Here is a 25,171-nt window from a genome sequence, read left to right on the forward strand (position 1 = left end):
GACTACAGGAGCCCACCACCACGCCCGGCTAATTTTTTGTATTTTTAGTAGAGACGGGGTTTCACCCTGTTAGCCAGGATGGTCTCGATCTCGTGACCTCGTGATCCACCCGCCTCAGCTTCCCAAAGTGCTGGGATTACAGCCGTGAGCCACTACGCCTGGCCTTTTTTTTTTTTTTTTTCTTTTGTAAAGATGGAGTCTATGTTGACCAGGCTGGTTTCAAACTCCTGGCCTCAAATAATCCTCCCGCCTCGGCCTCCCAAATTGCTGGGATTACAGGCATGAGCTACCACGCACGCCCAGCCTAATTTAACTTTTAAGTGTTTGTTGAGGGTAAGACAGTTTCACAACAAAGTCCAGGTAAACCATACATTCTGTCCCTAGACTGGAACTTCTTACCTACCAGGATAATCCTTTTAACAGATTTATGGTTAAGAGAAAACTGGGAACCTTTATGTTGACTGGTCACTATAGTGCTGGCCCTAAAACAGAAGCCCCGTAAAAGTAGGGATTTGAGAAGTTTACCGAATTTCATTAGGTCTCTCTTCTTCCTCATATCTTTCTTTGTCTTTCCTTCGGATTAGCAGCCACACCAAGAGGAAAATCAGCAGGGCTCCAGCCACTATGCCTGTCACTGCTCCTGCAACCATGCCGATGCTTTGTACATCTATTTTCTCAGAAGCAAAAGCACAAGTAAAACCAAACATAAGCTAGGAAATACATGAACTCAAAAAAAAAAAAAAAAACCAAAAAAAAAAAACATAAGCTCTGGACAGAATGAGTATTTCCAGGTCTTTTTTTTTTTTTTTTTTTTTTTTTTCTGAGACAGAGTTTTGGTCTTGTTGCCCAGGCTGGGATGCAATGGCACTATCGTGGCTTGGCGCGATCTCGGCTCACCGCAACCTCCACCTCCTAGATTCAAGTGATTCTCCTGCCTCAACCTCTTGAGTAGCTGGGATTACAGGCATGCACCACCTGGCTAGTTTTGTATTTTTAGTAGAGACGATGTTTCTCTATGTTGGTCAGGCTGGTCGCAAACTCCCGACCTCAGGTGATCTGCCCGCCTCAGCCTCCCAAAGTGCTGAGATTACAGGCGTGAGCCACCGCGCCGGCCTCCAGGTCTTTATCTTCCTGAATAGTACTGCATTACCCTCTATTATTGTATGACCAGCCCTCTTGATATATTTGCTGTTGTAGTTACTGAATCACACAGACTTCGCCAGCAAGTGACCAGGTTTTTTTTTTTTGTTTTTTTGTTTGTTTTTTGTTTGTTTGTTTTTTGAGACGGAGCCTCACTCTGTCCCCCAGGCTGAAGTGAGTGACTCGATCTCAGCGCACTACAAGCTCCGCTTCCCGGGCTCACTCCATTCTCCTGCCTCAACCTCCCAAGTAGCTGGGACTACAGGCGCCCACCACCACGCCCGGCTAATTTTTTTCTATTTTTGGTAGAGATGGGGTTTCACCGTGTTAGCCAAGTTGGTCTCGGTCTCCTGACCTCGTGATCCGCCCGCCTCTGGCCTCCCAAAGTGTTGGGATTACAGGAGTGAGCCAGCGTGCCCGACCAAGTGGCCATGCTTTAGTGAGTAAGTCTGGGTGGGTTCAGATGATAAAACTGGGCTAGGAGAGTAATCGTATCATGTCTGAAGATTTGTCAGCCTTAATAGGATAGCATTTGGGCATTCCTCTGGCTCTGCCGACTTACCCTGTTTTCTCCCACCAGTCATATAAAAGGGAATGTAAGAAAAATTTTTTGGCCAGGCACAGTGCCTCATGCCTGTAATCCCAGCACTTCGGGAGGCTGATGTGGGCGGATCACTTGAGGTCAGGAGTTCGAGACTGGCCTGGCCAACACGGCAAAACCGCGTCTCTACTAAAAATACAAAAATTATCTGGGCATCATGGCACAAGCCTATAATCCCAGCTACTCGGGAGGCTGAGGCAGAAGAATCGCTTGAACCTGGGAGGCAGAGGTGGTAGTGAGCTGAAATCATGCTACTGCACTCCAACAAGACTCTGTCTCAAAAAAAAAAAAATTTTTTTTGAGTAGAATAAAAGTTGATTTTTAAAAAAGGAATATAACCTATAATGTTAGACTCTGTGGAATTTGACATTGGATCCTAGAATTTCAGAAGTTAAGGTAAATACGATTTGTAGTTTAGTAATACACACTCTTTCATATACCAAATATTTATTTCAGTGCCTACCCTGAGCCAGGCACAGTTGTAGGCATTGTTGAAGACCGGCAACTTTTTGCGTTTGTGGAGTTTTCATTCCAGAAGGGGAAAACAGATAAACAAGTAAATAAAGATAATTTCAGATAATGGATAAATTCCATGAAGGCAAAATTGGATGAGTGAATTTTAGAGGGGTTATGGAGGGATACCACTTAAGTTTGGGTAATCAAGACTTTGAGGAGGTGACATTTGAGTTGTGGCATACATGATATAATGGGTGATCTTGTGATTATCCAGGGACAGCGCATTCCAGGCAGAAAATAACAAGCACAATTAATGTGAGTGGGTCTGGAGCATAGTGAGCAAGGAAGAGTAGAGGGAGGTGAGGTCACAGAGACAGGAAAGGACCAGCCCACACAGGCCATGGCAAAGATTTTAATGTGTGAGGAATAAAAGTAACACAATCCAAATTGTATCTGAGACAGCACACCATGGCTGCTCTAGGGAAAATAAATAGTGGAGAAGTAGGAAAGAAAGCAGGGACATTGGCTAGGAGGCTTATAATAGTGCAGGCTAAAGATGATGATGGCTTAGGCTAGGATGAAAGTAACGTATATAGAAACAAGTACATGGATGTTGCCTATATTTTGGAAGTATAACCAACAGAATTTGCTATTTATTCTTTTTTTTTTTTTTTTTGAAACGGAGTTTCGCTCTTGTTGCCCAGGCTAGAGTGCAGTGGCGCGATCTCGGCTCACTGCAAGTTCCGCATCCCGGATTCAAGTGATTTTCCTGCCTCAGTTTCCTGAGTAGCTGGGATTACAGGCGTGCACCACCATGGCCAGCTAATTATTATACTTTTAGTAGAGACAGGGTTTCACCATGTCAGCCAGGCTGGTTTCAAACTCCTAACCTCAGGTGATCCACCTGCCTTGGCCTCCCAAAGTGCTGGGATTTCATGTGTGAACCGGTGCATCCAGCCTATTTATTCTTATTAAAACAAAATGATATAATTATCTATTTAATTTTAAGGCGGAGTTTCGCTCTTGTTGCCCAGGCTGGAGTGCAATGGCATGATCTTGGCTCGCCGCAACCTCTGCCTCCCAGGTTCAAGCGATTCTCCTGCCTCAGCCTTCCAAATAGCTGGGATTACAGGCATGCGCCACCATGCCTGGCTAATTTTGTATTTTTAGTAGAGACGGGATTTCTCCATGTTGGTCAGGCTGGTCTCAAACTCCTGACCTCAGGTGGTCCACCCGCCTCCATCAAAGCACGTTGGAGTTACAGTCGTGAGTCACATGCCCAGCCAAAATTTTATTTTTTAAAGAAATTGGACTTTGGATATTTTTATTTAAGGTCTCAAAGGAATGGAGTTATTTTACCTGAGTAATTTCAAATAGAGAATGCTGTTTTCCCCACTGCCCCAGCTCCAGGACATATAATCTAGATGGATTATCTGTTAATGGAAATTTAGGTCGCTTTCAATTTTTCACAATTGAAAATAATATATCTCTGGGTGCTGTGGCTCATGCCTGTAATCCCAGCACTTTGGGAAGCTGCGGCGGATGGATCACTTGATGCCAGGAGTTCGAGACCAGCCTGGCCAACATGGCAAGACCCTGTCTCTACTGAAAATACAAAAATCAGCTGGGCGTGGGGCGCGGGCCTGTAATCCCAGCTGCTCAGGAGGCTGAGGCAGGAGAAGCTCTTGAACCTGGGAGGCGGAGGTTGCAGTGAGCCAAGATCGCACCATTGCACTCCAGCCTGTGCAACAAGAGTGAAACTCCGTCTCAAAAAAAAAAAAAAGAAAAAATATATATATATCATTATTTTCCATATGTATTTGGACACTTGGGGCATGTATCTAAAAGATAAATTCACAGAAATATTGCTGGATAAAATGGAATGCACTTTTGCATCTGAAATAAAATGAATGACTAATTGTATAGTTATACAATGAAATACCCTAAAACAATGAAAAATAACATACTGTAGCTATAGGCAACAACAATGATGAGTCTCAAAAATATAATAGGGAATGAAAGAAACCAGACACAATGGAATGATTCCATTTATTTAAAGTTTTGAGATAGGAAAAGTAATCCATAAAGTTAGAAACCTGGATTATGGAGAGGTAGCAGGAGTTAGAAACAGGTTCTTTTTTTTTTGAGGCAGAGTCTCACTCTGTTGCCCAGGCTGGAATGCAGTGGCACAATCTCGGCTCACTGCAACTTCTGTCTCCCAGATTCAAGTGATTTTCCTACCTCAGCCTCCCGAGTAGCTGGGATTACAGGTGTGCACCACCTTGCCCGGCTAAGTTTTGTATTTTTAGTAGAGCTGGGGTTTTGGCATGTTGGTCAGGCTGGTCTCAAACTCCTGACCTCATGTGATGCGCCCAGCTTGGCCTCCCAGAGTGCTGGGATTACAGGCATGAGCCACCGTGCCTGGCCAGAAACAGGTTCTTAATCATGATACTGGTTACACAGTTACCTTCGCTTTTGAAAATCTATCAAGTTACCGGCCGGGCGCTATGGCTCACACCTGTAATCCCCGCACTTTGGGAGGCTGAGGTGGGCAGATCACCTGAGGTCAGGAGTTCAAGACCAGCCTGACCAACATGGAAAAACCCCATCTCTACTAAAAATACAAAATTAGCTGGGCGTAGTGGCGCAAGCACTACTCGGAAGGCTGAGGCAGAAGAATCACTTGAACCTGGAAGGTGAAGGTTGCGGTGAGCCCAGATTGTGCCATTGCACTCCAGCCTGGGCAACAAGAGCGAAACTCCCATCTCAAAAAAAAAAAAGGAAAAAAGAAAATCTATCAAGTTGTACTCTTATCCTCCTTCTTTGTGTAAGTTTTACTTTAATGTATTTTACCCCTCAGAAATCTATAGATAAAGCTAAATTGTGCTCCCAATGTTAGTCAAAAATGTAAAAGAACATGTTTCCTCATAACCTTTCTAATATCGATTCTACAGTTTTTATATTTACTAAACTGATAGCTTAAAATTAAAAGGGTGGGCCGGGCGTGGTGGCTCAAGCCTGTAATCCCAGCACTTTGGGAGGCCGAGGCGGGTGGATCACGAGGTCAGGAGATCGAGACCATCCTGGCTAACATGGTGAAACCCCGTCTCTACTAAAAATACAAAAAACTAGCCGGGCGTGGTGGCGGGCGCCTGTAGTCTCAGCTACTTGGGAGGCTGAGGCGGGAGAATGGCGTGAACCCGGGAGGCGGAGCTTGCAGTGAGCCGAGATCACGCCACTGCACTCCAGCCTGGGAGACACAGCGAGACTCCGTCTCAAAAAAAAAAAAAAACAAAACAAAATTAAAAGGGTGATTTTTTTTCTCAACCTAGTGGGGAAAAAAAGGATTTTGGGGGGCCTCTTTATTTATGTTTATTGACCATTTTTTATTTCTTTTCCCGAAAACTGCGTGTTACTTTTGTTTTGTTTTGTTTTTGAGACGGAGTCTCTCTCTGTCACCTAGGCTGGAGTGCAGGGGCCTGATCTCAGCTCATTGCAACCTCTGCCTCCTGGGGTCAAGTGATTCTCCTACCTCAGCCTCCCGAGTAGCTGGGATTACAGGCGCACGCCACCATGCCCAGCTAATTTTTTGTATTTTTAGTAAAGATGGGGTTTCACCATGCTGGCCAGGCTGGTCTTGAACTCCTGACCTCATGATCCACCCGCCTCGACCCGCCAAAGTGCTGGGATTACAGGTGTGAGCCATCACGCCTGGCCTGACTGTTGTGTTTTTAAGAAAAGTTATCTGAAACTTGGAAATAGACAAAAGAAGTACAGAGCTTAGTAATATACAACTCTGTAAGGGCAACTTGTAGATCTCTGTCTAGTAGAGATGGAAATAATTTCTCTACCAGTTAAACAGATGACCTCAGGAATTATAGTCTGCAACTTTGTAGCTCGATGTCTAATCCAGCAAGCTGTTAATAATAATAATAGCTAGTGTTACTGAACACCCACAATGTGTCAAGCCCTGTTCCTAGGCTTGACTGGTGTTGGATGATCTGCCTCTGAATTGGCTCATTCCCATGGCTGTTGGCTGGAGGCCTCAGTTTCCTTGCTTAAAATAAAACATAAAACATGGGCCTCTGGCTGGGCGCGGTGGCTCACACCTGTAATCCCAGCACTTTGGGAGGCTGAGGCGGGCGGATCACAGGGTCAGGAGATCCAGACTATCCTGGCTAACATGGTGAAACCCCGTCTCTACTAAAAATACAAAAAATTAGCCGGGCGTGGTGGTGGGTGCCTGTAGTCCCAGCTACTCGGGAGGCTGAGGCAGGAGAATGGTGTGAACCCAGGAGGCGGAGCTTGCAGTGAGCCGAGATCGCGCCACTGCACTCCAGCCTGGGTGAAAGAGTGAGACTCCGTCTGAAAAAAACAAAACAAAACAACAAAACAAAAAAAGTGGGCCTCTATATAAGGCTCTTAAAGCAGCTGGCTTCCCATAAAGTGAGTGATCTAGGAGAGGATCTGAGTGATCTAAGAGATCTAACATCTAAGAAAGCGAGCTGCAGTGCTTTTGCAGATGCAGCATACCATCACTTCTGCTGTATTATATTCATCAGAAATGCGTCACTAAGTTCAGATCATACTCAAGGGGAGAATGAAGGTGTACCTCTTTTTTTTTTTTTTTTTTTGGAGATGGAGTTTCGCTCTTGTTGCCCAGCCTGGAGTGCAGCGGTGCAATCTAGGCTCACTGCAACCTCCACCTCCTGGGTTCAAGCGATTCTCCTGCCTCAGCCTCCCAAGTAGCTGGGATTACAGGCATGTGCCACCACGCCCAGCTAATCTTCTGTTTTTAGTAGAGATGGGGTTTCACCATGTTGGTCAGCCTGGTCTCGAACTCCTGACTTCAAGTTATCTGCCCACCTTGGCCTCCGAAAGTGTTGGGATTACAGGTGTGAGCCACTGCACCTGGACAAAGGTATACCTCTTGAAGGGAGAAGTAGCAAATAATTACATAGATATATTTTTTAAACCACCAGAGTGCAAAATCTAATAAGCAGAGTATATAAATACATAATAAAGAACTCTTTCAAATCATTGAAAAAACAGCTAAACCAAAATGGGCACAGAATGTTGAATTATAACTTTGAAAACAGTAAAATATTGATTCTGACAAAGGTTTTATTTAATTTATTAATAAGGGGGTGCTGGGTGTAGTGTCTCATGCCTGTAATCCCAGCACTTTGGGAGGCCGAGGTAGGTGACTCACGAGGTCAGTAGTTCAAGACCAGCCTGGCCAACATAGTGAAACCCCGTCTCTACTAAAAATACAAGAATTAGCCAGGTGTGGTGGCATGTGCCTGTAGTCCCAGCTACTCGGGAGGCTGAAGCTGGAGAATCGCTTGAACCTGGGAGGTGGAGGTGGCAGTGAGCCAATACCACGCCATTGCATTCCAGCCTGGGTGACAGAGTGAGACTCCGTCTCAAAAAAAAAAAAAAAGAGGGTGGAGGCTAGGAAAATTTTAAAAGTGGTCCAAAGAGCATTTGAGAAATTAGAGACAATTTAACAAAGATGTTATGAAGACAATTTAACAAAGATTAATACCCACGCCCTGCCTCCTTTTATCTTTCAACTTGGTTTATCCTGTCTTTTTTCAAGACTCAATCTCTAGATTATAAGCCTGGCATACTATTTATTGCGCCAAATAAATGTTAACACTGCAAGCATGGCTTGTGGCTGTAGGATTCTGTTCAGAAGTCTAAAGTTACTACATTGATTAAGGAGAAATAATAATAATAGCTAATGTTATCAAATACCCACTGTATGTCAAGCTCTGTTCCTAGGCAGTTGTAAATAAATGTGTTCATTTATTAACTTTTCAGAAAAACTCTAAGAGGCCAGGTGCTATTGCGCATGCCTGTAATCCCAGCACTCTGGGAGGTGAAGAAGGGTGGATCGCCTAAGTCCAGGAGTTCGAGACCAGCCTGGCCAACATGGCGAAACCCTGTCTCTACAAAAATACAAAAATTAGCCAGGTGTGGTGGCATGTGCCTGTAATTCCAGCTACTCGGGAGGTGGAGGCAGGAGAGTCACTTGAACCCGGGAGGCAGAGGCTGCAGTGAGCCAAGATTGCGCCACTGCACTCCAGCGTGGGCGACAGAGCAAGACCCTGTCTCCAGAAAAAAAAAAAGAAAAAGAAAAACTCTATGAGATAGTTAACTATTATTCTCCTTTATAGATTGGAAAATATGCCTAAGGTACTACAGAGTTAGTGATAGCTGTGATTGAAATCCAGGCAGTTATCTGAATCCACAGCTAAAGGTCTTGAGTCACCTGCTACTATCTCTCATCTGTACTTGAGGCAAATCAAATGCTTGATTATAACACGTGTACACACGTGTGTGGGCACGTGCACATGCATGTATGGACTCATGAATACTCTGTGGAGAGGAGAAATCTTATCTGCTTGCCTAGAATCGTAGGTGGCATATAACTAGCTTGGCGGTTTTGTTTGTTTTTGTTTTTAGGAATGGTGTTTATAACTCTCCTAGATATAGTGAATTTCTTTAGGGAGCTGGTTAATTCACATATTTGTAAATACAGTCAACTGGTGTTTTCTTTTGTTTTGTTTTGTTTTTTCTTTTTGTTGGATGTCCAGGCTGGAGTGCAATGGCACCATCTCGGCTCACTGCAACCTCCGCGTCTCAGGTTAAAGTGATTCTCCTGCCTCAGCCTCCCGAGTAGCTGGGATTATAGGTGTGCGCCACCACACTCGGCTAATTTTTTGTATCTTTTAGTAGAGATGGGGTTTCACCATGTTGGTCAGGCTGGTCTTAAACTCCTGACCTTGTGATCCGCCTGCCTCGGCCTCCCAAAGTGCTGGGATTACAGGCGTGAGCCGCCACGCCTGGCTGGTTTTTTTTTTTTTTTTTTTTGAGAGGCAGTCTCGATCTGTCGCCCAGACTGGAGTGCAGTGGCATGATCTTGGCTCACTGCAACCTCCGCCTCCCAGGTTCAGGCGATTTTCCTGCCTCAACCTCCTGAGTAGCTGAGATTATAGGCGCCCACCACCATACCCAGCTAATTTTTGTATTTTAGTAGAAACGGGGTTTCACCATGTTGGCCAGGCTGGTCTCGAACTCCTGACCTCAACAGATCTGCCCACTTGGGCCTCCCAAAGTGCTGGGATTACAGGCATGAGCCACTGTGCCTGACCAGTCAATTGTTAAGTGGAACTACTGAATTTCTTTTGGTGATAGCCATATCCTTCTGGCGATAAAGATTTTGACCTTAACCTTACTCTTACTCATGATTAGAATGTCTTAACATTGATCTACAATGCAAAACAAACAAAAAAATGAAACTAAAACCTCTTTGGATGCTTACACTGTACAGTTACTCGTACCACACAGCTTTCCTTCCCAGCTTCGTTGCCTGCTGTGCACTGGTAGAGTCCAGAGGAGGACATGGTAAGATTCTGCAGCAGAACTCGCCCAGGGTGGTTGTAGTCTGCACAAGCAGAAAGAATGACTGTAAATCCCTTTAGTGATGGTATCTGTATTTATTTTTTACTTTGTCACTGACCTGAGATTCTGTAATACTATTTGATAAGAATGAAATGATGGAAAAGATACGCTATGGGAACATGAGAATAAAGATAAACATTTTTTTTAAGTTGCAGCACATCCTCAAAAGTTACAAAAGATTGTGACCATTTAAGGGATACTAAACATAATATTTAGATACAGTGAATGTATGTAGTACATTTCTTCTAATCTCTTTTACTGCTTTTACATGTCATTTGAGGAAAGGAAAGGCAGATTTTCTGTTCTAGTTAATGGATTTTAAAAATGGATGTTCAGGAGGTTCAGCAGGGTATTTCAGGTCACATAGTGAAATGCTGACAAAGCTGATTTAGAGCTCTTGGATAGAGGACTGTTTTGTTGGCTCAGTAGATTGGTAGGAAGATGACTTACCAATCCTAGATTTGGGAGGCAGACGTTCATCCTCTCCCTCCTTCTCCCGGATTCGCTGCCAGTAATACACAATGGGCTCTGTGCCAGAGGATGACTCACACTGCAAAGTCAGGTCACTTCCTTCTGTCAGCTCTCCTTCCAGCTCACACTTGGGCTTGGATGGTCTCACTGGCAACAACACCACCAAGCAAAAGTGTAACGATTCAAAGATCCCGAAACACCAGATTCAATGGAAAAACCAGATTCAATGGAAAAATTATGTCCTATTGAGTTGCTTCTCCAGCCATCCGTTTTGGTCAACTTTTGAGTGGGGATTCAACTAGCCATGTTTTACACTACCCCCAGAAAAACATCCACCTCCATCCCCTAAGCACACATACCCCCAACTCCAGTGGTGCTGTTGTAATTTTTGGGTAAGAGGCTGCCTCATTACTTCTCAAAGAAGACACATTATTATTGGACATTTTAGGAAAGTTGAGCATGGTTTTGCTGATACAGCAGTGTATTAATTTGGAAGCAATTAAGTAGAACTTAGTAGCTCTTGCTGTCAAAAAACAGAAGTGAATTTGAATCATATCTGAGAGACTTAAATATGAAGATCCCACTTAAATATTAGAGAATATTTATGTTTTGTAATGGACAACTATGGAAAATTGCTCTTATATTTTCATTTTTTATTATGGCTATAATACAGAAGATACACCTTTCTTCCCAGGGAACTGGACGAGGTGACTTCTGAATGTATAATACAAAGTACTGAACATGAACTTTTGTACCACCGTGATGCATATGACTATCCCTCTTAGATACCTTAGAAATAAGCTGTAGACATTCACTTTGGCATGCTATCTTACCTAAGACTTTTAAGATGACATGGCTCCACACGTAGCGCCCTGAATTCTTAACCTTACAGGTGTACCGGCCCTCATCACTGGGCTTCAGAGGTTCAATCTGCAAGGAGGCGTCTCCTGCTAGGAAATTGGAAGCAAAGGCCACTCGGCCCTTCTGTTCCTCAGTCAAGTTATTGTAGACGTGACGACTGGAGTAAGTGATCACCTGTGGGATAGACCGAGGCAGAGTCAAGCAGTGTAACTCTCGGCCTGCCTTTCCTGATGGTGTGAAGAAGAGGAAAGGGAGTACTCCCAGTGGCACAAAATAGCCAAGCCTGGGACTAAGAGTCCAAGAGACCTCTGTTCTTTTTTTATTCTTATTTTTTTTGAGACGGAGTCTCACTCTGTCGCCCAGGCTGGCGTGCAGTGGCACGATCTCAGCTCACTGCAAGCTCTGCCTCCTGGGTTCATGCCATTCTCCTGCCTCAGCCTCTTGAGTAGCTGGGACTACAGGTTCCCACCACCACGCCCGGCTGATTTTTTTGTATTTTTAGTAGAGACAGGGTTTCACTGTGTTAGCCAGGATGGTCTCGATCTCCTGACCTTGTGATCCGCCCACCTCGGCCTCCCAAAGTGTTGGGATTACAGGCGTGAGCCACCGACAAGACCTCTGTTCTAAATAAAAGTTAAAAGTACAGTACTTTTGCCTAGGCCTTGCCTCTCCTTCCAAAAATAGTAACACTTCATATTTGTGAAGCATTTTTAGTTATAAAGTAATATTAAATGCTCAGAACCACTCCGTCTTACAGGTAAGGAATTTTAAGTTTGAGTTACATACTGAAGTTCACATAGCTAAGTCAAGGAAAGGAGGAAAATGTGCAAGTGTAGAGCTACGCGTATATTAGGCATAGACTTGTGAAAGGAAAATAAACCTCAGGACCCCTCGGGAAGCCAAAGGGAAGGTCAAGCTTGGAACTGTGCCTGGCAAACCTGCCTCCTGTTCTTTTTTTGTTTTTGTTTTTTTAAAGTATTTGAGAGACTTCTATGAGACAGGACTGTTTACTTGGTTTTATTTATTTATTTATTTTTGAGACAAAGTCTCGCTCTGTTGCCCAGGCTGGAGTGCAGTGGCGCAATCTTGGCTCACTGTAACCTCCGCTTCCCGGATTCAAGCAGTTCTCCTGCCTCAGCCTCCTGAGGAGCTGGGATTACAGGTGTACACCACCATGCCCGGCTAACTTTTGTATTCTTGGTAGAGACAGGGTTTTACCATATTGGCCAGGCTGGTCTTGAACTCCTGACTTCAAGTGATCCACCCCACTTTGGCTTCCCAAAGTGCTGGGATTACAGGCATGAGCCACCACACCTGGCCTGCCTTCCATTCTGTTCCTGAATAACAAATAAGATAGCTACAAAGATTAAAAAAAAAAAAAAGCTTACAGTACTCCTGCACAATTTGCCCACAAGGAGACTGCTTGTGGACAAAGGACGGACAGAACTCAGTTACCCCTCTGTACACATGAGATAAATGCATACCTGATTGCTTCCTTTGCCCTATTTCACTAAGCCGGACATATATATATATATATATATATATATATATATTTTTTTTTTTTTTTTATTTAGACGGAGTCTCACTCTTGTCGCCCAGTCTGGAGTACAATGGTGCGATCCTGGCTCACTGCAACTTCTGCCTGCTGGGTTCAAGCAATTCTGCCTCAGCCTCCTGAGTAGCTGGGATTACAGATGCATGCCACCACGCCCTGCTCATTTTTGTATTTTTAGTAGAGCTGGGGTTTCACCTTGTTGGCCAGGCTGGTCTTGAACTCCTGACCTCAGATGATCTGCCTGCCTCAGCCTCCCAAAGTGCTGGGATTACAGGCGTGAGCCACTGCGCCTGGCCCTACTTTTTTATTGTAGTAGAGACGGGGTTTCACCATTTTGGTCAGGCTGGTCTCAAACTCCTGACTTCAGGTGATCCACCCTCCTCGGCTTCCCAAAGTGCTGGGATTACGGGTGTGAGCCACGGCGCCCGGCCAGCAAATCTCTTCTTTGGTTCAAGTGATTTATAATCAAGTGAGATTAACAAGGAAAGACATAAACAGAGAAAAAGAAATGATTTCTTTGAAATAGTATCAAGGAGAGTGTCCCAGAAAAGTTGGTGGCATTTGAGCTAAGCTTTGAGAGGCAAGGAGAAAAGGCCTGGAGGGAGCATTCCAGATACACAGAAGGGCACTAAAAAAGGCATGCAAGCATATGGGCGTCTCCCAGGCACATTTCAGCTGCAGTTGTTCCAAATCATTTCACTCAAGTCCTCGACCCTGCCCTCGATCACTTGATGCTCCGCAGCTCCTCAGATCCTTCCCTGAGAAGGTTCTCTCAATTAGATAAAACCTATGAACTGTGACCCAGAAAAAATTCACATATTGCAGATAATTCCATGAGGTTCCTAGCACTCAAGGGAAAGCCCTCTGCTTTAGGCACAGACAGGGAAGAGCTAGGATCACAGCCCTTCTCCTGGATGTGGTACTCGTTCTAAATGTTTGTGGGGGCCAGACGCGGTGGCTCACCCCTGTAATCCAAGCACTCTGGGAGACCAAGGCTGGTGGTTTGCTTGAGCCCAGGAGGCTGAGGTTACAGTGAGCCGAGACTGCACCACTGCACTCCGGCCTGGGTGACAGAATGAGACCCTGTCTCAAAAAATAAAATTAAAAAAAAAAGAAAAAATGTAACTGGGTGTGGTGGCTCACACCTGTAATTTCAGCATTTGGGAAGCCAAGGCAGGCAGATCACTTGAGGTCAGGAGTTCGAGACCAGCCTGGCCAACATGGTGAAACCCCGTCTCTACTAAAAAATACAAAAATTAGGTGGCCTGGCACGGTGGCTCACACCTGTAATCCCAGTCCTTTGAGAGGCTGAGGCGGACAGATCACCTGAAGTCGGGGGTTTGAGACCAGCCCAACCAACGTGGTGAAACCCTGTCTCTACTAAAAATACAAAATTAGCCGGGCATGGTGGCACATGCCTGTAATCCCAGCTACTGGGGAGGCTGAGGCAGGAGAATCACTTGAACCCGGGAGATGGAGGTTGCATTGAGCCAAGATCGTGGCATTGCACTCCAGCCCAGGCAACAAGAGCGAAACTCTTGTCTCAAAAAAAAAAAAAAAGAAGAGAAAAAAAAAAAAATTAGGTGTGGTGGTGTGTGCCTGTAATCCCAGCTACTCAGGAGGCTGAGACAGCAGAATCACTTGAACCTGGGAGGCGGAGATTGCAGTGAGTGCAGATTATGCCACTGCACTCCAGCAACATAACAAGACTCTGTCTCAAAAAAAAATATGAAATAAATGTTTGTGGCTGGGTGCAGTGGCTCACACCTGTAATCCCCGTACTTTGGGAGGCCAAGGCGTGTGGATCACGAGGTCAAGAGATCGAGACCATCCTGGCCAACATGGTGAAACCTTATCTCTGCTAAAAATACAAAAATGAACTGGGTATGCTGGCACACGCCTGTAGTCCCAGCTACTAAAGAGGCTGAGGCAGAAAAATCGCTGGAACCTGGGAGGCAGAGGTTCCAGTGAGCTGAGATCACGCCATGGCACTCCAGCCTAGGGATGGAGTGAGACTGTCTCAAAACAAAACAAAACAAATGTTTGTGGGGTGTTGGCCCAACATCCTGTTGTACTCCATAGGAAGGGTAGGTTTCTTTTCTTTTTTCTTTCTTTTTTTTTTTTTTGAGATGGCATTTCACTCTTTTTGCCCAGGCTGGAGTGCAATGGTGTGATCTTGGCTCATCACAACCTCCACCTCCCGGGTTCAAATGATTCTCCTGCCTCAGCCTCCTGAGTAGCTGGGATTACAGGCATGTGCCACCGTGCCCGGCTGGAAGGGTAGGTTTCTTGGCAGGTGGTAGAGCTGCCTTAGTAATGCAGAATTGCTGGGATAGTTGGAAAAGAAGGAAATGCATTAACAACAGGAAAAAACTGGAAGCTCTAGAGTTTGTCTCCATTCAAAGACTGAAAGTAAGGGGGACTTAAACACCTGGAGATAAGGCAAGTAAGCTTGGAACACTTAATAGGTGCTCTATTAATGTTTCTCTTTCTTTCTGATTTGTCCGTATTTCCCCCAGATGCATAATCACCTACAATGAAGTCAGTTTGTATTTTCTAGGAGAATGAAGAGAGGCAAAACCTAGAAAACAGTGAAGCACTGGGTAATTTTTAGGAACTTTGGGGTTTTGTGGGCTTTGAGAGGTGGATGACCTTTTTGGCCTGAGGACTTTGGAATTTCTTTCTTGTGTATTTTATTTTATTTACTTATTTTTGAGATGGAGTTTCGTTCTTGTTGCCCAGGCTGGAGTGCAGTGCCATAGTCTCCACTCACTGCAACCTCCGCCTCCTGGGTTCACGCGATTCTCCTGTCTCAGCCTCCCAAGTAGCTGGGATTACAGGCATGCACCGTCACACCAGCTAATTTTGCATTTTTAGTAGAGACGGGGTTTTACCATATTGGTCAGGCTGGTCTCGAAATCCTGACCTCAGGTGATCCACCTGCCTCAACTTCCCAAAGTGCTAGGATTCCAGGCATGAGCCATCGCGCCCAGCTGCTTGTTTATTTTAGTATTTGGGTTAGCATCCAGAGATGCCTTTGTCTTGAAATGTATATTTGAATTTGAAGAATCTTAGTAGCTGTGGTCCAAAGTAGAACCAGGCTGCTTTGGACTGCCAGAACAGTACAGCAAGCACTTTAAAACTGTTTTCAACAGACTCACATTAAGAAATACATTTTTCTGTCCCAGGGCTCATGCCTGTAATCCCAGCACTTTGGGAGGCCAAGGCAGGCAGATGACTTGAGGTCAGGAGTTCCAGACTAGCCTGGCCAACATGGTGAAACCCTGTCTCTACTAAAATTACAAAAATTAGCCGGGCGTGGTGGCGCACGCCTGTAGTCCCAGCTACTCTGATGACTGAGGCAGGAGAATTGCTTGAGCCCAGGAGACAAAGTTTGCAGTGACCCAAGATCATGCCACTGCTTCAGTCAAAAAAAAAAATGAAAAAAACCCATCTTTTTCTTAATGACACAGCATATACATATATAACTGAAACATAAGTTTCATGAGTATATGTGCAGTATGCTCTGATATTGTCTAGTCTGTGTTAAAAGAAAACAAAATGATCAGGCACAGTGGCTCACACCTGTAATCCCAGCACTTTGGGAGGCTGAGGTGGGCGGATCAAGAGGTCAGGAGATTGAGACCATCCTGGCTAACACAGCGAAACCCTGTCTCTACTAAAAAATAAAAAAAAAATTAGCCGAGTGTGGTGGCGGGCACCTGTAGTCCCAGTTACTTGGGAGGCTGAGGCAGGAGAATGGCGTGAACCCAGGAAGTGGAGCTTGCAGTGAGCTGATATCGCGCCACTGCACTCCAGCCTGGGTGACAGAGCAAGACTCCATCTCAAAAAAAAAAAGAAAAAACAAGGCTGGGCGCGGTGGCTCACGGCTGTAATCCCAGCACTTTGGGAGACCGAGGCGGGCAGATCACCTGAGGTCGGGAGTTCGAGACCAGCTTGACCAATATGGAGAAACCCGTCTCTATTAAAAATACAAAATTAGCCGGGCATGGTGGTGCATGCCTCTAATCCCAGCTACTCAGGAGGCTTAGGCAGGAGAACCCAGGAGGCAGAGTTGCAGTGATCCAAGATTGCGCCATTGCACTCCAGCCTGGGCAACAAGAGCGAAACTCTGTCTCAAAAACAAAAACAAAATTTCTTATCATTTAGGATCCACTAATTGGTCGTGATACAGATTTTGAAAAAACGCTAGGCCGGGCGTGGTGGCTTACGCCTGTAATCCCAGCACTTTGGGAGGCCAAGGCGGGTGGATCACGAGGTCAGGAGATCGAGACCAGCCTGGCCAACATTGTGAAACCCCGTCTCTACTAAAATACAAAAAAAAAAAAAAAAAATTAGCTGGGCATGGTGGCGTGTACCTGTACTCCCAGGTACTCAGGAGGTGGAGGTTACCATGAGCCCAGATTGTGTCACTGCACTCCAGCCTGGCAAAAGAGCAAGACGCCATCTCAAAAAAAAAAAAAAAGAAAAAGAAAAAGAAAAAAAACTCTGCCAGGCCGCAGTGATTGGGATTGCTGTCTGGGAAGTCAAATGATCTCCAAACGGAAGCCTCTCCACCGACAGCTGTGTTCCTGGCTCTGATCACTTATCCTTTCTAAGCCTTAAGATCCTGGACTATAAATGGGGGTGCGTTACTTCATAGGATTTTTGTGGGAATGAGATAGTAAGCACTCAAGTGTAGCGTTATCATTTTTATTAACCCGGTTCTGGGTTCAAGAAGGCCCCTAAAGTTTTAAAAATTGTTCGGCCCAGTACCCAAAGAATACTAATCATTCTGTTCCCGGAAAGAGCTCATGGCCCAATAACGAGAAGCAGACAAACTAGGAAAGAAGGGAATTTATCACTGTAACCAGATACAGAGAGAATGCTGGAGATAATTCCACCGGACCAACTCAAAAGTGTACCATTTTCTTAGTGCTTATATAGGTTGGGGTTATGTGCCTGTGTGCAGTATAGCATTTGCCTAAGTCAGTAAGTAACTAATTTTGTTTCAACTAGAAGGTCAGAGGCCAAAAAAAATGCTTGCTAAGTTCGATTAAGCTGTGAGGGTCCCAGTATCTTCAAGGCCTATCTACTGTGGTACTGGAATGATTCTTTCTTTTTTTCTTTTTCTTTTTTTTTTTTTTGAGACAGAGTCTCATTCTGTTACCCAGGCTGGAGTGCAGTGGCGCTATCTTGGCTCACTGCAACCTTTGCTTCCTGCGTTTAAGCGATTCTCGTGCCTCAGCCTCCTGTGTAACTGGGACTACAGGCACATGCCACCACATCCAGCTAATTTTTGTAGTTTTAGAAGAGACGGGGTTTCGCCAGGTTGGCCAGGCTGGTCTCAAACCCCTGACCTCAAGTGATCTGCCCACCTCAGTCTCCCAAAGTGCTGGGATTACAGGCGAGCCACCGTGCCCAGCTGGAGTGATTATTTCTATCTTATTTCATTTACTGCTTGGTCTGAAGAGCTGCCTTAGACTTTCCAATAAATCTATTCAGACAACTGCCTCTGTTACCTTGACTTGTCTCAGATTTCGTCAACCTAAGACGGCTTCTGGCACTAGGAAAGTGAGATTGTCTCCATTATTTTGACTTGCTCCAGGATAGGAAGAAGCCTATGCAAGTCTCCTACTGACCATGTTTCATTTCTAGCTTTGATGTCTGGGCACCAATTTCCCTAGGTTTAATTATTTGCTCAGTGTTAAGGCAGTGCTGTGGAAATTCGTCTGTGTAACTGGAGTGCTATGCATGCCTGTCTGTGTGACTGTCATGCAGGCCCATCTGTTTGATTGTTAGGGAGAAATGGCCTGCCACAATTCCACACATTTATGTAGCAAAACTCTCCGGGCTGAAAATCTGTTTCCTAATCACCTGCGCGCACTGATGATGGCCTGGCCTTCTGAATGTTACACCTGTGCCAATGCAGTCTGGACCATACCTCACCTTTGACCCCTGCCCTCACATCTCTGAATCTCGTTGTCCCCAAATCTGATGTTTCTTGTTTCAGTGTCTCCTGATAGATCTCGGCTTTGATTATGCAGTTTTTTCCTTCTGAAATGCCTTTTCCTCTTCTATTTTTGCCTCAGCGACACCTATACAAGGCCTCAAGATCAAGCTCCAGGACCACTTTTTGTATATAGTCTTTCTTGACTCCTCAGTTAGAATGGTGACTCCCTGCTTCAACCTTTGGTGTTTGGGGCATACCTCTACCACAGTGCATAGTACATTCAGGTAGGTCTGACTCCATCTGCTTTTCCTCGCTTTCCCTAAAATCTTGTCTCCACACACACACACACAAAGACACACACATTATTATTGTTGTTATTTTTTTTGAGACGGAGCCTCACTCTGTCGCCCAGGCTGGAGTGCAGTGGCACAATCTTGGCTCACTGCAACCTCCACCTCCCAGGTTCAAGCAATTCTTCTGCCTCAGCCTCCCGAGTAGCTGGAACTATAGGCACATACCACCACACCTGGCTAATTTTTGTATTTTTAGTAGAGACTGGGTTTCACCATATTGGCCAGGCTGGTCTTGAACTTCTGAGCTTGTGATCCGCCTGCCTTGGCCTCCCAAAGTGCTGGGATTACAGGCGTGAGCCACTGTGCCCGGCCACATTTTTTTTTTTCTTTTTTGAGACGGAGTCTCGCTCTTTTGCCCAGGCTGGAGTACAGTGACGCGATCTCAGCTCACTGCAACCTTCGCCTCCCGGGTTCAAGTGATTCTTCTGCTTCAGCCTCCCAAATAGCTGGAACTACAGCCCACCAGGCCCAGCTAATTTTTTTGTATTTTTAGTAGAGACAGGGTTTCACCATATTGGCCAAGCTGCTCTCAAGCTCCTGACCTCGTGATTTGCCCACCTTGGCCTCCCAAAGTACTGAAATTACAGGTGTGAGCCACTGTGCCCAGCCTGACATATACTTTTTTTTTTTTTGAGACGTTGTCTCACTCTGTCACCCAGGCTGGAGTGCAGTGGTGTGATCTCTGCTCATTGCAACCTCCTCATCCTGGGTTCAAGTGATTCTCCTGCCTCAGCCTCCTGAGTAGCTGGGACTACAGGCACCCGCCATCACTCCTGGCTAATTTTTATATTTTTAGTAGAGACAGGGTTTCACCATGTTGGTCAGGTTGGTCTCGAACTCCTGACCTCCTGATCTGCCAGCCTCAGCCTCCCAAAGTGCTGGAATTACAGGTGTGAACCACCACGCCTGGCCGTCACACACATATTTTTAAGAGATAGGTCTCATTGTGTTGCCTAGGCTGAGACTGTCTCAATATTTAATGAAGAAAAAAGGGATAACATACAGGCAAGCATCTGACATCTTTGGAAAGGTGAAATTATACAATTGCAAGATAGTCTTTTTTTGGGCAGGGGGAACGGAGTCTCACTCTGTCACCCAGGTTGGAGTGCAGTGGTGCGATCTCTGCTCACTGTAACCCACTTCACGGGTTCAAGCAGTTCTCCTACTTCAGTCTCCCAAGTAGCTGGGATTACAGGTGCCTGCCACCACGCCTGGCTGATTTTTTTGTGTTTTTAGTAGAGACAGGGTTTCACCATGTTGGCCATGCTGGTTTCAAACTCTTGACCTCAAATGATCTGCCCACCTCCGCCTCCCAAAGTGCTAGGATTACAGGTGTGAGCCACTGTGCCTGGCCTATTTTGTTTTTAATTCTCAGAAATATGGTGCTGAGACTAAGCAGTTCATCAGGGTGTTGATGGGAGAAAAATGAACATCAATTTAGTCCTTTTGCAAACAAAGAAAAAAATTAAAAATACTAATTTTAGTGGTTTGGGGCTGTTTGTATTATGTCATTCCTGGTGGACCTGGAACAATTTGTTAGGACTTGTATAGAACAGATGGAGCAGCTCAACTTTCTGGCAGTCATTCTCTGCCATCGCCTGCAGAGCAACTGTAAAACTCTGAATGGAGATGGATGCAGATCTCTCTTGATGTTTTAGATAGGATTTTTCCGCCACTTGGTGTTTTCTTGGAGAAGAAGCCTACATAGCACATATTACACTTTCAAATTATTTATGAAGGTAATACAGCTAGTGGTTCGCAGAGCAGGCACTGAGGTCAGGCTGCCTAATTTGTTTTTTGTTCATTTGTTTTGTTTTGAGATGGTCTCCTTCTGTCACCCAGGCTGGAGTGCAGTGGCACCATCTCTGCCAACTGCAGCCTCAACTTCCCATGCTCCAGCCATTCTCACACCTTAGCCTCACAAGTGGCTGAGATTATAGGCCCGTGCCACCATGCCCAGCTAATTTTTGTAATTTTAGTAGAGGTGGGGTTTCACCATGTTGCCCAGGCTGGTCTTGAACTCCTGAGCTCAAGTGGACCTCCCGCCTGGGCCTCCCAAAGTGCTGGGATTACAGGCATGAGCCACTGTGCCCGCCCGGCCCAGCCCAGGGTGCCTAATTTGAAAATGCAAATTAGGTGACTTTATGCAATTTGTTCACTATGTTTGTGTGTTTACGAACATGTGGGTATACCTCAGCTCCTTATTTGTAAAATGAGCCCATTAATTCTAGTTATGAGTATTACAGTAACAAATTTTAAAAATTGTGTTAGAAATGGGAGTTCTCATTCTGTTGCTCAGGCCATCTGGAACTCCTGGCCTCAAGTAGTCCTCCCACCTGAGCCTCCCGAGTAGCTGGGACTACAGGCACAAGCTACTGCAACTGGCACATATTAAATTAAATGAGATAATATGTGCTAAACAGATTTGTACCTGGCATATTGCTAATTTTTATTGGTTCCTTTGTTCCTGTCTTTCTACCTACCTCTCCCCTCCTTTCTTTAAAAAAAAAAAATTATTTAAGAGATAGAGTCTCACTGTCTCACCCAGGCTGGTCTCAAACTTCTGGGTTCAAGCAATCCACCCACCTCAGCCTCCTGAGTAGCTGAGATTACAGACACTAGCCACTGTGCCAGGCTCTTTGTAAAGTTATTGAATGTCTTTTCACTATAACCTCTAAGAAGGCAAGGACTATGATGTCTTCTTCAGTATTGTATCCTGATACCTAGCATGGCATACAGTAAGTGCTAAATAAATTTGTGTAATCTGAATGATTGAATAAATAGACATTCTTGCTTCACGGTATCAACTGAAGACAAGTAGGGAATTGTGACTGCTTAAAGCTGTATCAGGGGCTTTTTGAAATCAATAATTAACATCCTAATCCTTATATTCACTTGGTTATATAACCAAGCAAGTCCTTTTTTCTTTAAATCAAATGAAAATACTTGGGTGAAAGTTAGATGTGTGAAATTGTTAATGAGAAAATTATCCAGTGAAACTTTTTTTTTTTTTTTTTTTTTTTGAGACAGTCTTGCTCTATTGCCCAGGCTGGAGTGCAATGGCTCGATCTTGGCTCCAAGCTATTCTCCTGCCTCGGTCTCCCGAGTAGCTGGGATTATGGGCAGATGCCACCATGCTTGGCTCATTTTTTTGTATTTTTAGTAGAGACAGAGTTTCACCATGTTATCCAGCCTGGTCTTGAACTCCTAACCTCAGGTTATCCACTCACCTCGGCCTCCCAAAGTGCTGGGATTACAGGCGTGAGCCACCGCACCCGGCCGAAACTTGTTAAAGATAGTAAGACAGACTGTATTCCAGAGGGGCCACGGTAATAGGTATGAAGACCACTGTGAGTCAGAGATTGGGCTTGACTCTGATTCCAGCAAGAACAAGAGGAGTTTACAACCAAGGAGCAGGATGGGGGTCATGAAATTACTGAGAGGAAACATCAGGGGTGATGGGGTTTCTGGCTGAACCTGCTTGATAGGATTATTATTGTAGGCAGGACAGGGTGATAAGATACCAAGAGTGGAGCATTTTCACTAACCTGACTTAGCAGCATTCTTGCTCAAAAGGTATTCTACGAGGGCGGAAAGAGAAGCCCAAGATTAGCTCTAGTCAGAAAGACCTTAGGAACCTGCCTCAAGTGTGATCAAAGAAGAGAATCTATCAGAGTCATTCTTGGATTTTTATTACAGGAACATGGGCTGTAATAAACATGAACATCACTTCATTCAGAACTGAGAGTATCAAATCTAGGCTGACCAAGAAGCTGTTAAAATAAACATACTCGCCGGGCGCGGTGGCTCAAACCTGTAATCCCAGCACTTTGGGAGGCTGAGACGGGCGGATCACGAGGTCAGGAGATCGAGACCATCCTGGCTAACACGGTGAAACCCCGTCTCTACTAAAAAATACAAAAAACTAGCCGGGCGAGGTGGCGGGCGCCTGTAGTCCCAGCTACTCCGGAGGCTGAGGCAGGAGAATGGCGTAAACCCGGGAGGCGGAGCTTGCAGTGAGCTGAGATCGGGCCACTGCACTCCATCCAGCCTGGGCGACAGAGCGAGACTCCGTCTCAAAACAAAATAAAATAAAATAAAATAAAATAAAAATAAACATACTCAGAGGTCGGGCACAGTGGCTCACGCCTGTAATTCCAGCACTTTGGGAGGCCGAGGCAGGCGGATCACCTCAGGTCAGGAGTTCCAGACCAGCATGGTGACACTCTATCTCTACTAAAAAACCAAAAATTAACTGGGTGTGGTGGTGGACGCCTGTAATTCCAGCTACCTGGGAGGCTGAGGCACGAAAATCGCTTGAACCCAGGAGGCGGAGGTGGCAGTGAGCTGAGATGGCGCCACAACACTCCAGCCTAGGCGACAGAGTGAGACTTCATCTCTAAAAACAACAAAAATTAGCCAGGCATGGTGGTGCACATCTGTAATCCCAGCTACTCAGGAGGCTGAGGCGGGAGAATCTCTTGAACCCTGTGAGTGGAGGTTGCAGTGAGCTAAGATCGAGCCATTGCACTCCAGCCTGGACAACAGAGTGAGACTCTATCTCAAAGTAAAAAAATGAATCAATAAACCTACTCAGGTTAAGGTGACCTCGCTCTACAGAGAACAGATAGTATCTTAGAATGTTACTGTATGAGAACAAAATGACAAGCAATATCAATATTATGAAGTGATGTAGATAGCTATTTAAGCAAGTTAAACTACAACAGTGATCCTGAAATCTGTTTTCAGTGAAGACCTTAGCTCCTCCCAACATAAACCATGTTATAAAATTAGTGGTATAGACAGAGAAGAGGAAAGGACAACTTTTTTCTTTCTTTTGCTTCTGTTTTGTTTTTGTTTTTTAAGAGACAGTGTCTGGCTCTGTTGCCTAGGCTGGAGTACAGTGGTGTAATCTCAGCTTACTGCAGCCTTGACCTCCTGGGCTCAAGTGATCCTTCTGCACTCTAGCAATCCTCCTACTTCAGCCTCCTGAGAAGCTGGGACTATGGGCATGTGTCATCACATCTGGCTAATTAAAAAAAATTTTTTTGTACAGAGGGAGTCTCACTTTGTTGCCCAGTCTGGTCTTGAACTCCTGGACTCAAGCAGTTCACCCCTCTCAGGTTCCCAAAGTGTTGGGATTACAGGTCTGAGTCACTGCACCCGGCCAGACAACTTCTTATTTATTTATTTAGAGACAGGGTCTTGCTATGTTGCCCAGGCTCACGTGCAGTGGCTATTCACAGGTGTGATCATAGCTCACTGCAGCCTTGCACTTCTGGGCTCAAGTGATCCTCCCACCTCAGCCTCCCGAGTGGCTGAGACTACAGGTTTGTGCCACCACATCTGGCTAATTATTATTTCTTTCTTTCTTTTTTTTTTTTTTTTTTTGAGATGGAGTCTTGCTGTGTCACCCAGGCTGGAGTGCAGTGGCATGATCTCAGCTCACTGCAACCTCTGCCTCCTGGGTTTAAGTGATTCTTCTGCCTCAGCCTCCCAAGTAGCTGGGATTACAGGCATGGGCCATGACACCTGGCTATTTTTAGTAGAGACAGGTTTCACCATGTTGGCCAGGTTGGTCTCGAACTCCTGACCTCAGGTGATCCACCTGCTTTGGCCTCCCAAAATGCTGAGATTACAGGCATTAGCCATCATGCCCAGCAATACTCTTTCGTCTCTATAGTTTTGTGTCTAAAGTCTTTCAAGTAGAAGCCAGATGAAAAAGGAATTCTAACTCTTTCAGAGCCAACAAGAAAGACTGGAAGACTGCAGAAAGGCAAATGCAGAAGGAGAAGAAGGAGGAAGGACTCCAGCCAGGTGTCTACTTACCACTTTTTGGTTGCCTTCATTATCGGTGAGCAGCCATTCAATATCCAGAGTGTCTTTTTCTGGAAGCCCCAGTTGATGGTGGCAGGGCAAAGTGACCTTTTCCTCTGCCACTCTCTTGATCTCAGTGTGAGTCCCCAAGGTTCCAACATAGTAGGAAACTGGAAGAAGAAAATCTTTAATGAGTAATGCAGAGACTGGATGGCAATGTATGGGGAACAGATATGACAACAAAAAATTATGGGATGTTCCTGTGGGCAAGGGCGTGTCAAGAGGTTGCAAGAGTCCTAGACTAGGAGTACTGGAAGTACTGGTCTCACACTGGCTCCTCTGTTAACTGAATTCATCACATCTTCTTTAACCACCCCAAATTGCATCCTACTAGTGCCTGTCTTTCTTACCTTACTTGGTCTTTATGAACAATGAAATTGCTCATGTCAGCTTGTTTTTGTTTTTTTTGGGGGATGGAGTTTCGCTCTTGTCAC

General features: G+C 45.2%; 1 protein-coding gene across 3 annotated transcripts in view; it reads right to left on the reverse strand.

Moving 5' to 3' along the window:
• Window positions 1-25,171, reverse strand: part of CLMP (CXADR like cell adhesion molecule) — a 121,762-nt gene that overhangs the window by 1,954 nt on the left and 94,637 nt on the right. The window contains exons 2-6 of one of the 3 annotated variants that reach the window (XR_012423834.1): window positions 24,690-24,847; window positions 10,972-11,173; window positions 10,118-10,285; window positions 9,528-9,650; window positions 526-674 (exon numbers count right to left, since the gene is read on the reverse strand). Coding sequence is in view for 2 of the 3 variants with exons in the window: in XM_005579973.5 (XP_005580030.1) it covers window positions 526-667; window positions 9,528-9,650; window positions 10,118-10,285; window positions 10,972-11,173; window positions 24,690-24,847 (793 nt within the window). In the remaining variant the exon portion in view is untranslated. Of the gene's footprint in view, window positions 1-525; window positions 675-6,356; window positions 7,127-9,527; window positions 9,651-10,117; window positions 10,286-10,971; window positions 11,174-24,689; window positions 24,848-25,171 lie in introns of those variants that run through there. The other 2 variants (XM_005579973.5, XM_074015485.1) reach the window with 2 other exon arrangements.

This window comes from Macaca fascicularis, chromosome 14 (assembly GCF_037993035.2).
Source record: "Macaca fascicularis isolate 582-1 chromosome 14, T2T-MFA8v1.1".
Lineage (NCBI taxonomy): Eukaryota > Metazoa > Chordata > Mammalia > Primates > Cercopithecidae > Macaca > Macaca fascicularis.